Raw genomic sequence first — 13,577 nt, 5'->3', positions numbered from 1 at the left:
CCTATCCTATCCTATTCTCTGTTATTCATTAAAGCAACCTAATTTTTTTTCCCTGGGCTTCAGTGCAAGTCTGAAAAAAATCCTTTGCTGTAAGAATTGCAGTCAATTTGATAAAGCAGCCACCGCTTTTTCCAGGGCCATGCCATCCATTGCGTCTGTTTAAGGCTTGTCTTCAAAGTGCTTTAAATTCCAGTGTAGAATTTGGAAGTTTATGCAACTGATCTTATAAAATTATTTATAGTGTCAGAACTCTGAAAGTGAGTGGGTTGACTAGGGACAAGAAGTTACTTCGAAAGCTTGCAATCTATCGACATTGGCATATCATTTTATAGAACTGTGAAATACCGTGTAGTTAAGCTTTTTTCCCTCTTTTTTCAGCGTGTACAGAAAATATGATTCTACCAGAATAAGGTCAGAAGATGATATGTTTTCAAGTAAAAGGTGTTTAGAATGGTTCTATGAATATGCAGGCAAGTATTCACAACTGCACATCTTACTAAGCAAGAATTTGAAAGGAAAAAAAATCAATTCCTATTTGAAGTATTAAAAATATCATTTTTTTAATTAAATAAGGATGACTTCAAATAATTTTACCTTTCTCCGAAAGTGCAACTTAACTTTTGATTTGACATTATAGTCAGTGTTGCAGACCCTTAATAGATCCATTTATGAAAATCCAAAGGTGGCTTTGAGGTCAGCTGTATTTTAAACATTTGAAGAGTATCTCTTCTTGGTTAATTGGAGCAGTGGATGTGACTCTGCAATAAAGTAAATAATAAAATTCGATTCTGTTTTGATGACCCTTTGGGCCTTTTGAATATTTGCATGTCTTGATAGCTGTTGTGGGACTGAGACAGAGAAAGGAGTTTTGGACATTTGGACCTGCACGGCCTATTGTGTGCCTAAGCAGTGTTGAAGAAGTCACATCCTTGTAAGACCTCTTTTTGTACAGTCCAGACATTTGGACTTTCATAATCAAGTAAATTGTAAATTTGGAGTAGAAAATAATCTTTGTCATTTTTACTTGTAGGGACAGATGAGGTTGTGGGTCCTGAAGGAATGGAGAAGTTCTGTGAGGACATAGGGGTTGAGCCGGAAAACGTACGTTCAAGTTCATCTATAGGTAGCAGGGAACCACTTTGTGCTTCTCCCGTTTCCATTTTTTTGTGATTTATTTGTTCTGTTGCTGTACACTGAACCTGATGAGGAACTTAACACATTGATAGTGCTGGCACAGTGTGCTTATCCATTGTGTATTTAAAGGGCAAATATGGTTGCTGTTACTCTCTAGCACGTGAGCAGCTCTATCGCACAACTTTCATTTGTGATTAGGTAATTGTAGCAAATGGTTCCATATGTCCATGCATGCAGGATACATGTTATAGTCCAGCGGTAGGCAACCTTGGCTCTTTGATGACTCGTGGACTTCAACTCCCAGAATTCCTGAGCCAGCCATGCTGAGGAGAAAGGGAGAGGTTTCCAAGCTGAGCCATGCTGGCTCAGGAATTCTGGGAGTTGAAGTCCACGAGTCATAAAAGAGCCAAGGTTGCCTACCCCTGTTATAGTCCATGAATGTATACTTTCCAGTTTGTTTAGGAATACATACATCCAGAAACAATGTTGACTCGCATTTGGATGGCATACTTAAAATTTTGCTCTGGTAACAGGCTATCACAAGAAAACCACTTCTTCACTTACCAATGAGATGGATCATTGGGCATATGTGGGGCAGAAATGACATACATTTAATCACGATACGAAAGTGGCCCATTGAAATGATTTGATATTTTATGTTTTCGCTGAAAGGAAGAAATTACTTTTCAGCACTCATCTTTCCTTTTTATGGTTCAGATATTTTTGTCTTTCCACGCATCACTGAACGCCAACGCTGGAAAGATCCCCTATGCTTTTTCAAGTCTAAATACTTGGAAAAAATGGAGCTCGGTATCCCTTCTGCCCTATCCCTGTTTGCCAATACAAGGCTTTGAAGACTAGATGCCTTAAGAAAAGCATTGAAGAAATATAAATTCTCCTGTTTGTTTATACCGTGTTTCCCCGAAAGTAAGACCTCCCCGAAAATAAACCCTAGGTTGATTTTTGAGGGTGGGCCTAATATAAGCCCTACCTCAAAAATAAGCCCTAGTTTTGGGGCGAGGCACATGCCTAAAAATCAAGCTAGGGTGAAGAGGGGTGGTGGAGCTGCCCCACATGCCCCGTTGCAGCCAGGCCTCCCATTAATCAACACCTGCCTCGCCTCACTGGGTCACTTTTTCTGTGTGTCCCCCCCCCCCCGCATTTCACTCTCAGAGGCCTTCCAGAAAGGCCTCTGTAGCTGAGAATGGAGCCGTTGTGATTCCTCACCAGCCAGTGGATCCGGCAGCTGAGGAGGAGGAGGGGCCTGGAGTGACATCAGCGTCAGAGGAAGGCTCTGAGGAGCTCCCAGACTTACAGTTGGGACGAGGAGCCTGGCCCCTCTACTCGCGCTCAGGCTGAGACCCAGCTGTGCTGGGAGCCTGAATTGGACAGTGATGAATCACAGCTGGGAGATATCCAGGATGCGCGAAAGCGCAGGCAAGAGAAGCGAGTAGGACAGAGGAATGCACTGGGGCGGCTCCAAAGCCAAAGGAGAAGGCATTAGGAAGCCACGCCTTGGCGGAATTATAAAAGGGAAGGTGTGGGAGGTGCTGGTTGCCGAAGGCAACCGTTCGTGTTGAGGATCGAGTTTCCGTGGACTATGTTTGTTTGCCTTGGACATTGACTCAGGTCTGTGAGAATAAACGGGGTTGGTTTTTTCTTGCGGTTTCTGCCTGCTTGTTGGAAGAGGAGTTTCTCCTTGTGAGCATAACAAGGATTACCGTAGCCTGGGACAGAACAGGAGCTCCGGGTTCTCCCCCCGGCCTGCATTTCACCATTAGAGGCCTTCCAGAAAGGGCTCTGCAGCGGAGAACCAAGCTTTGGATTGAATCCGTAGCTCGATTCTCAGCTGCAGAGGCCTTTCCGGCCCCTCTTTTGAAGGCAAAAAATACAACACCGGGTCTTATTTTCGGGGAAACACGGTAATAATAAACTTTTGGGTCTCTTGTTTGTTTATTTTTAAACCAGGTAGCCATGCTCGTGTTGGCTTGGAAATTGGATGCTCAGAACATGGGTTATTTTACATTGCAAGAATGGCTAAAAGGAATGACATCCCTGCAGTAAGTATTATTTCTATTATCAAATGTGAAATAGCTCCAGTAGTGATCTATTGTCCTCTTGCAAAAATGAACCTCGCACGTCTATATAAAGTAAAAAAAACCAAAACCCTGTACTTTCTTAGCCAATAATTTTGTGAAGCTGCATATAATATCTAGGAGCTGTGGGGCAGTGATTAGAATTCAGTACTGCAGGTCCACTCTGCCCACTGCCAGGAGTTCGATCCTGACTGGTTCAAGGTTGACTCAGCCTTCCATCTTCTGAGGTGGGTAAAATGAGGACCCAGATTGTTGGGGGCGAGACGCTGACTCTGTAAACCGCTGAGAGAGAGGGCTGTAAAGCCGTATGAAGCGGTATATAAGTCTCAGTGCAAATTGCTACTGCTATCTATTTATGTGGTTTTATTTGCTGTTCATTCCACAAGACTTGAGGCAGATGACAAAGAATAAAAGAAATATATTCAATAAAATTGGGAGCATTCAGTATTAAAAAGCTTGCCTCAACAGGAATACTACGAGGCTTAAAACATCGTGGAACAACTGTTTTTTAAGATCAGGAGGCAGGTGGACAGCTACATAAAGAGTTATCAGGGAGCCCCGCCCTTGAAATTGGATCTGGAAATAGCCATAGCATACCGTGTTTCCCCGAAAATAAGATTGGGTCTTTTTTTTTTTATGCCTCCAAAAGAGGCACCATGTCTTATTTTGGGGGGATGTCTTTTATACTCCCCTCCGGCACTGACAGGCCCGTCCAGCCGGTCCACTTCTTCTGCGGCCGAAGGAACATCATCATTCTGCAGCTGCATTCCGGCCTGCATTTTGCAGTCAGGCCTTTTTGCAAGGCCTCTGCAGCCGAGTACTGAGCTATGGATTCAATCCATAGCTCAGTCCTCGGCTGCAGAGGTCTTGCAGAACCGAGCTACGGATTGAATCCATAGCTCGGTTCTCGGCGGCAATGGCCTTCCGGAAAAGCCTGTGACTGAGAAATGCAGGCCTGGCTGCAGAAGAGGCCTCAGAAGAAGAAGTGGGCCGGTGAGGAGAGGCCTAAGTGGGTGGGGCAGATCCATACCCCTACTTCCCACTCTAGCTTGATTTTTTAGTGTGTGTCTCGCCCCAAAACCTGGGCTTATTTTGGAGGGTAGGGCTTATATTAGCCCCCTCCCCAAATCAAGCTAGGCCTTACTTTCGGGGGAACACAGTAGATGTTATGTGGCTAAATCTACCATATGCCCCATTCTGGACACATTAAAACTTCTTGGTTGTCTTCAAAGGCAGTCCAATGTAGAATCAATTACTCTAAACATGAAGCAACAAGGATATGTATCACTGTACTCAGTGTTTCTCAACTGCCAGTAGATAGGTCTATAATGATTTGCCATGGCCGACTCGCTCCGGCCTACTTGTCATGGCCAACTCACTGCAGGACAACTTTCCACGGGACAATTCAACATGAAATTAATTCCTTTTGTTATTCATCAAAGCACTACAAAAGCTGGTAGTCCCAGGAACGATTTCCTCTGATAGGAGAGATAAAATCATTTTGGCGAAAACGTGGCCAAGAAAAATAAAAGGAACCAAGTGAATCCCACAGGGAGCTGTCCCGTGGCAAGTCGGCCGTGGCGAGTTAGCCATGGTGAATTGGCTGCAGTGAGTTGTTTCATTCTGAGCTGGGCAAAAGCCTTCTGGCCATTTTTATGTGCTGCCAGCAGGGATTGTGAGTTCGGGAAAACACCCAAATTGCGTCCGGGGGTGGTGGTGGGGGGTGCAGCTCTGTCTAACTAAAACGGGAACTCGGGCATTGTCCTCAATGAATGGTTTTTGTTTTGTTTTGACCTATCCAGGCCCTCACTACTTCCAGGGACTGGGTTTGGGCATAGTATTGCTGGCCCTGAAAATTATCAGCGTATTGAAAATGCTGCCCCTCAATCTGATCGATGGCCTTTCTCAGTGGTGTCAATGTTAAATGTTAAATAGCATGGGGGAGAGGATGGAGCCCTGTGGAAATTCTGTACTGGAGCAGCCACCCATTGTAGGGCTCCTTCTCGCACACGATGCCTGAGATTGCCTATTTATGAGGGAATGAAACCACTGCAAAACAGAACCAGAAAGCTTCATCCTTATAGAGCAGGGGTCTTCAAACTTGGCCCTTTTATGACTCGTGGACTTCAACTCCCAGAATTCCTTAGCCAGGCATGCTGGCGGAGGAATTCTGAGAGTTGAAGTCCACGAGTCATAAAAGGGCCAAGTCTGAAGACCCCCTACTCTATCTTTATTGCAGCTTTTTATTTTTAAATTGCTTTCATTATAATATTTATATATAGTTTTTATGTTTTATGTCTATTTGTGCACCATCCAGAGTCACTCTGTGAGGGAGACGGACAGTTTTTAAATATGACATATATAAATATAAATAAAAGGAGGTGAAACTATGATTAGCTCCTCTGATAACTACCTGATTAAAAGTAAAGCTCTATCCCAGGGGTCTTCAGTCTTGGCCCTTTTATGACTTGTGGACTTCAACTCCCAGAATTCCTGGCTGAGGAATTCTGGGAGCTGAAGTCCACAAGTCATAAAAGGGTCAAGTTTGAAGACCCCTGTTATAGACGCTCCAGAGGGAGGCCATCTACCAGCAAGATCACAAAATCCTTTGGATCTAGCAAGTTCAGGGAGACAGACATTCTTATAATCAATCTGTTGCCCCTGTGGAGATTATGAAGTGCTTATGAAGTGCAGGCAAATCAGAAAGTAGCAAAAGACTGATGATGATGACTTCCATTTCTGGATCATGCTACATTTACTTCAAAATAATGCCCAGGTCTTGCATCTGACTGGGTGTAAAGGCCAAGATTTCTTGGTATCTCATGATTGTCATGGGGGAAGTAAACACTTAGGCCCATCCAGACTACATGTCTCTCCACCCCAGGTCAGGGAGAGTCACCCTAATGCTAAAAGGCTGTGAGAATCTATTATTACGTTTCAAACAGTTCCCCTGCTCTCCGGCTCAGCATAACATGCAGACAATCTCTCCCTGTCATCTGTGTGGCAGCACTTCCAGTTGTAATCAGAGTCTCAAGAACAGTTAGCACCATGATCCGTCCCTGGTCCACTTGCCACTCTTTTCAGTTGCACTCACACATACACTGTCTGCCTCCAGAACCTATACCAGCTCATGATCACCCTTTCCCCTGAAATTGTTCTCCCACTAGGTCCCAAGTAATGGGGTTGAAGCTCCTCCCCTCCTGGGGGGGAACAATTTACTGTGCCCCACATGTCTTAGGACAGAGGCCCCCAACCTTTTGGGCACCAGGGACCGGTTCCGTGGGGAGAGGTTTTTCCCTGGACCGGAGGGCGTATGGTTTTGTGTGCTGCCTGCATCCAATGGATGGGGCTTTGCTTGTTTGTGCGGACCGGTTGCTGGCCTGCTGTGGCCCGGTACCAGTCCACGGACCGGAGGTTGGGGACCCCTGTCTTAGGAGACTGCCCTAGACCGTCCCCTTTCGTGTGTTGTAGATGGATTTCTCTCACACGCTAAGTGAAGAAATGCTGTTGTGTACTGTAATTTTGTGAGAGTTGTTTTGGGAAGACTCTTTTCATATTTTAAAAAACACGGGATTTACAACTTGTGGGGTGATTGTAGCAATCTGTCTCATAACGTTTAAATTACTAATCATGAAAATTATTAATTTTGCAGATGTGATACAACAGAGAAGCTAAGAAATTCTTTGGATTACTTGAGATCTTTATTAAACGAGCCTATGAATTTTAAGCTTATTTATAGATACGCGTTTGACTTCGCACGTGTGAGTAGCCTGAAATTCTGTTAAATCTTCCAGTACGTTATGGCCAAAATGAGTAAACCATGTGGGGTGCTTTATTTATCTCTCCTGAATTGTTCGCTTTAAAACATTTACTCTTGATTTGAAACTGAGGGAAGAAATTAACCTTGCTAACCTGAAGGGCAAAATACATTACATTCTGGTTTGAAGCATATTGTGAGGAGAAATTGAGGTTGTTGACCCATTGGAGAATACAACCTATCCAAACCCATGCATGTTGCCCCAGAGTCTTCCAAAATTTGTATTTTTAAAGTCATGTTAATAATACCATAGAACATTCAAGCCCAAAGATGGTTTTTGCTCTCAAACCAATCTTGTATGTCATGGCAGTGATGCCATTTTGAAACGTTTGCATACCTCCAATATTTAGTGGGACAGGAAGGAAAGTATTAAATATACAGTATGGGAGGTTGCCATATGGTTAGTATTTAACTTTCATTTAACACTTAAGTGTTAATTTTTTAAAGTGCTTTCTCTTGACTCTTCCTGCTTCTGAGATTGTGGATTCTACTCAGAGTCCTGAAGAGGCCTTCAGTCTAAAACATTATATATCCCTGATTTTTTGAAGTTGATTACTGTAACAATAAAAAGCTACTATTCCTTTGTATTATTGTAATCACAGAATGGGATACTAGTAACTTATGCAGATAGGAATATGTCTCTTAATATGTGAATAGGTCACTTCCTGGGGTTGGAAGTACCATATGTCTTCATACTGAAGATAGCATTAAATACCTGAACGGTCTAGAAAGAGTGCAGAGAAAAGCAACAAATATGACAAGGGGTCTTGGGGCTAAACTGTATGATGAATGGTTATGGGGACGAGGTACGTTTAATCTATTAAAGAGAAGGATTAGGTAGCTGTCTTCTAGTCCAGGGCTTTTCAACCTTTTCACCCATTGTACCACTTTTAGGATATGGCAATATCCGAGTACCACCAGTCGCCTAGCAAGGTGTCAAAAACTTCCTCCTGTCCGAGGTTTCCATTGTTATGAGCATTTCTGTTAAGGATTGGCAGCAGGGGTGGAGTGGGGGGGTGTTTGGTTTTTATTCCCCCCGTCTGCTGGGTGATTGCAGCAGGTTTTGGTCACTTCACATTATCCTGAGACACTGTGACCATCATAAATATGAATCAGTTGCCAAGCATCTGAATGTAAATCACAAGACCCTGGAGATGCTGCAACATTCTAGCTGATCGGCGCTTCTTCTGGGCTCAGCAGAAGCGCCAGGATCAGCGCTGAGCTCCAGCTGGAGCCTGGCACTGATCCTGGCGCTTCCACTGAGCCCTGACAGTCCCGAAGAAGTGCCGATCAGCTGGAAAGCGGCACTGATCCTGGCGTTTCCGCTGAGCCCTGACAGCCCTGCAGCTCCAGCCATCTCTCGCTCAGGCTTGTGGGGTGCTGCCACCGGTTCAGCTCATTCTGCTCCCCCGCTACCACTTTTCTAGGATGGTCGCGTACCACCTGCCAGGTGCCAATGTACCACAGGTGGTACCCGTACCACTGGTTGAAAAGCCCTGTTCTAGTACTTGAGGGGAGAGTCAACTTATTCTCCAGAGGACCAGAGGGCAGGACAAGAAGCAATGGATGGGAGCTTGTTAAAGAGAGATCTGGAACAAAGGAGGAATTTTCTGAATTAAGAACAATTCATTAAATCTTTAGGAACTCTAGGTGTAGCTTGACGGCACATGCATTGATGAAAACAGAAAGCAAGGGCATGCTAGATAAAGATAAAAGTTGGATTATACATTTTTTTGAGGATGAAATTGAAACGGCTCTTAGCTCAACTCAGCAATATTACAAGTATTTTTTTTGTTTCCTTCTGACAGGAAAAAGACCAGCGAAGCCTAGATATCAATACTGCCAAGTGTATGCTAGGACTCCTCTTAGGAAAAACATGGCCCCTTTTTCCATTATTTCATCAGTTCTTAGAGGTACAAGTAAAAAATAACTTTTTAAGAATTTTTTTTTAAATGCATTAAAGTTAAAAAGTGAGAATCGACAGTGAATTAGTTGAAAATGTGGCTACCTACAGTAATATATTTACACATTACAAAATGCAAATACTTCACATATGTTTCATTTTTGCTTGGAATTTTTGCTCGGAGTAATGTCCCTTCCCTTGAGGTGTGCTTGTTAAATTGTGTTTTTATTGTAACGGTGTCTTTTACGTCAATTATGGAATTATGCAAATGCAATGGATGTAAATGATGGACATCTACATCTAACAAGATGTCCCATTCTCTAAAGCGATCCCTTATATCAGACATGTCAAACTCGTGACGTCATGTGACGTCGCGCAACGCATCGGGACGGTTTTGCCATTGCCGGCAATGGGGTGGGCGCGGCTTCCGGATGATGCGTCCAGCCCGCGGGCCGGCAGTTTGACACCCCTGCCTTATATTGAGGCTGAACTAATACCCAATGTTATCTATTTGGGATTTCTGAAAAGGAAGAACAGGCCTACTTTGAAAAAGGCAAAGATTTCTTTAAAATTCCCCATGCAATGAATGTATCCCAGAAAAATGGATTCTTGATGATGGCTTCCTTTCATCTGATTTGGTCTTGTTTGGGGGGGGGAGATAATTTCTGGTGTGGTTGGTATCCTTAAATGTTATAGCTATAATATTTATATTATAGAGCAGTGGTGGTGAACCTATGGCACACGTGCCAGAGGGGGCACTCAAAGCCCTCTCTGTGGGCACACGCACCATCGCCCCAGCCCCACCTCCCCCTGCGGCCCCCTCCTCACCAGCAACCCCCTGGAGGAGAGTCATCCCCGGGCGCGGCCCGCACAGAACAGTGCAGCCAAGGACATGGTAGCCGGGCAGCAGGGACAAGACTCTGCCCTTGCACCCCGTTGTGTGCAGATGATGCTGCGGGACGCGGGCGGAGGGCATGGCTGTGCAGATGATGCTGCGGGGTGTGCGGGCGGAGGGCATGGCTGCGCAGATGATGCTGCGGGGCGCGGGTGGAGGGTGTGGCTGCTGGGCCGCCTGGGTGATCTGCTGCGGCAGGCCGTGGAGGCGGTGGGTGGCCCTGCGGGCAGGCAGGGCGAGGATGGTTTGGGGGCACTCAGTCTCTAAAAGGTTCGCCATCACTGTTACAGAGCATTACACCTTCTATTATATTTGCAAAATTAGCTTTTACATTTTTAGTTACCCAGTGACTTTGTTCAAAAAGCGTTTTGAATAACTGTTATTTTTGTTTTAAGTAGCAATCTAAGTACAAAGTTATCAACAAGGACCAATGGTGCAACGTTCTGGAATTCAGCCGATCCATTAATCTTGACCTCAGCAACTATGACGAAGATGGAGCATGTACGTATTGTCAGGAAAGACAAAAGAATCATTTCACATCGTAATCTGTGATCTCTATGCCTTTTTTTTTTAAAAAAAAAATGTTTTTTTGTAATTTTTTTTTTTTTAAAAAACATCTCCTTCTTTCTTTAAGGGCCAGTGTTGCTGGATGAATTTGTGGAGTGGTATAAAGAGAAACAAATGACATAGGAATTTTAACTATGCACAGCTGCTCAAGAGCTTTTGTTACTACAGTTAATGTCAACCATTAGCCATAAACTTCTCTTTGTATATAAAGCGCATGCTGCTTTTCCTGCACTGTATCCCATTTTCAGGGATTTTTTGGTGTTTGCTGTTTAACAGGCCAGCTCTGCTTGCTGTGTACCATTGTTATCTCCGAAGGCTGCTTTTTTGTCTACACTACAGATGGTGAATTTGCCAGCATCCTCACTGTGACTAATGTGAATATTGCTGTCTAAACTTTGTATATGTGTATAAAAAAAAAAAGCTTCATCTAGGAATGATTTCAGCAGGAAAGGTATTATAAAAATAATTATGTTGCATTCAAGTAACCATGTAACTTAATTTACTTGGTCTCGGGTATAGCATTTCCAGGAAAGCGATGGGGGGGGGGAGGTTTGCCTATGTAGGACTATTGCTAGTTAGTTAGTAATAGTTGTTTTAGGATGCCAGTTTTTGAAGGAAAATCTTGCAGTATGATTTCTTTGCCAGTGCCCAACTTCATTTTTATTTAATAAGAAATTATTGGCTACCTTTTTAATTGAATCTCTTTAACAAATTGTTACAGCTTGAACAGAGTTGTACATGCCATAGTAACTTCCATTTGGTGATCATGCTGATTTCCTAAGAGTCAGATGCTGTAGTTTGCGAAGAGGTACAGGCTATCTGATTAAACATCTGATTAAAAAGGGTTTTAGACTTGTAACGTGGCACATTCTTTTATTTTACTGTTGTTCTTGTTCCCAGAGTGTGTTGATGATGGGGATAAAGACAATGAAGTCTTGTTTCAAAACACAGCCTAAATGTACGAATATATTTCAGAGACTGATATCAAAGCTTAGCCTGGAAACTCGGCATGGCTACCTTTATTCCAGGGATTGAATTTCCAAGGCAAAATGCCAATTACGAGCAACATCTACTCTAAGCAGCAGCATCACTATTTATTTGGGATCATTTTATCTGTTTGGACTGGAAAGTCCAAAGAAGTAGACGAACGAAGTAACTTCCTGTGTCACCTTTTCACCAGTCTTCATTATACAGCTCAATGTACATTTCTATACAAAATTTTACTAAGGTAGCTGTAGACTTATTGAAAACGCATTCAAAAATCCACTGGTCTTTTGTCCAATCAACCGAGAGTTCATTGTGAAATTTTCAATAAAACATGAGCTTGCCTTTTCTTTTACAGAAAGCTAAAGCTACATGAACATTCGGAATTTAGGAATGTAGTTTAAGCTTCAATAACAAATTAGTACAAACCACTTTTTTATTTTCAAAGCACTGAGGGTATTTGTAAAAAAAAACATGTATAGTAGCAACGCATACAGCCTCGTTAGGACTGGATAGTCCTAAACCAAGGGTAGTCAACCTTGGCTCTTTTATGACTCGTGGACTTCAACTCCCAGAATTCCTGAGCCAGCATGGCTGGCTCAGGAATTCTGGGAGTTGAAGTCCACGAGTCATAAAAGAGCCAAGGTTGACGACCCCTGTTCTAAACAAACAAAATAAGAAAAATAAAGGACCGGAATCCAAAGAGATCTACATACAAATGTGATTCTGCCCTTAACATGAGCTGTGGGAATGGAGTTTTTCTTTTTTGATGCCTTCATGAGCTTGGGAAGGCTTGGGAGCAGGGATTGAATGGGGCAGAGCTACGCAAGCTGTTGACCAAGTAGTAAGAGTGGAAAGATCAAACGGAGGCAGTTACAATACTTTTACACAGGCTATCAGTTCTGTTTGTCCAGAGTAGAGTTGGAAGTTGGCTGTGCAGTTCCCTTCAGCCAGTCTCTGTTGAGAACAGGCAGGGAACACCATGAGCCAGTGCTTGCTTCCTTCAATACCTCCTGACTTACATTCCCATATTATTTAGTATAGCCATAATCAAAACCTTACAACTGCCCAACTGGGAAGATACAAATACTGGATGGATTACAGGCTAATTTGGTTGAGACATAAAAAGGACTTTCAAGTAACAAAGGTAACAGCCAAAGAGCTTTATGAGATCTAGTTTTTATAAAGGGAAGTATAAGGTTAAGAAACTTGTGTCTAGTTCAGGGGTAGGCCACCTTGGCTCTTTTATGACTCGTGGACTTCAACTCCCAGAATTCCTGAGCCAGCTTTGCTGAGGGGAAAGAGAGAGGTTTCCAAGCTGAGCCACACTGGCTCAGGAATTCTGGGAGTTGAAGTCCACGAGTCATAAAAGAGCCAAGGTTGCCTACCCCTGGTCTAGTTCATTCTTGGGACTGATTCTCACCTTTTTCTATTTGCATGTACACATAGCAAAAAGTACCTGATCAAGTTGTATAGAAAGCAAGAGAGGACACACTTCAAAATTGTACTGTCTTCCATTTAAAAATGAAGCAGCAATTGGGTCCAGAAATCACTGTTAAACACGGCCTGTTAAAGGGCAGAAGCAACTGGCTGCAGTCTGTTCTCACCTCTTTATGGCTTCTATTACAAAGTTGATCAAGAGACTTACGAATCTTATCTTTTGTTCTGAACAATCATGCACCACCACAAAGAGAATTGGCCTTGCCTGTAAAAGCAGGCTCATCTAAAACATATTTTATTAAGGACACTGTGCTCACAACTTGTGTGATACACAGAGGGAAATGAGGAAAAGGTCCACTTGGTATACGGATCAGAATGGTATTTTGAATTTTTGAAATTCTGACCTACCTATTTAAGCAATCATGCTCAGAATGGCACCGATTGGGGGAAAATGGCATTTTCTGGAAAACTGTTATGTAATGCTGTCAGAGTAAAGTTAATCAAAGTTGTTCATTTTTTTAATTCATTTTGAATTTTTTGGCATTTTTAAAATAGTATGATTGATTTTTTGTTGTTGTTAAAGGAAAAAAGGCCGTACACTGAATTGGTTAAAGCTGAAAATATCTTTTCTACAGAAATGCTAGCAAGATGTGTATGCATTATTCTAATGTGACATTCTTAAAAGATAAGCTTTTTAAATGACCAAGTGAATAAATATACATGAATGGGCAAATAGCCCAT

The 13,577-nt window shown here is 43.0% G+C and overlaps 1 protein-coding gene across 2 annotated transcripts in view; it reads left to right on the top strand.

Moving 5' to 3' along the window:
- DCUN1D4 (defective in cullin neddylation 1 domain containing 4) overlaps positions 1 to 11,266 on the top strand; it is a 28,244-nt gene extending 16,978 nt beyond the window's left edge. For both annotated transcript variants that reach the window (XM_015825628.2, XM_015825629.2), the window contains exons 5-11: positions 379 to 470; positions 1,031 to 1,101; positions 3,103 to 3,194; positions 6,883 to 6,991; positions 8,856 to 8,960; positions 10,244 to 10,346; positions 10,480 to 11,266. In XM_015825628.2, the coding sequence (XP_015681114.1) occupies positions 379 to 470; positions 1,031 to 1,101; positions 3,103 to 3,194; positions 6,883 to 6,991; positions 8,856 to 8,960; positions 10,244 to 10,346; positions 10,480 to 10,535 (628 nt within the window). In that variant the 3' untranslated portion in view covers positions 10,536 to 11,266. The remainder of the gene's footprint in view (positions 1 to 378; positions 471 to 1,030; positions 1,102 to 3,102; positions 3,195 to 6,882; positions 6,992 to 8,855; positions 8,961 to 10,243; positions 10,347 to 10,479) is intronic.
- The last annotated feature ends 2,311 nt before the right edge of the window (positions 11,267 to 13,577 follow it).

This window comes from Protobothrops mucrosquamatus, unplaced genomic scaffold (assembly GCF_001527695.2).
Source record: "Protobothrops mucrosquamatus isolate PMUCROS unplaced genomic scaffold, P.Mucros_1.0 scaffold2731, whole genome shotgun sequence".
In the NCBI taxonomy this organism is placed as follows: domain Eukaryota; kingdom Metazoa; phylum Chordata; class Lepidosauria; order Squamata; family Viperidae; genus Protobothrops; species Protobothrops mucrosquamatus.
Note: the sequence above shows the minus strand (reverse complement) of the source record. Positions and strands in the feature narration are given on the sequence as shown.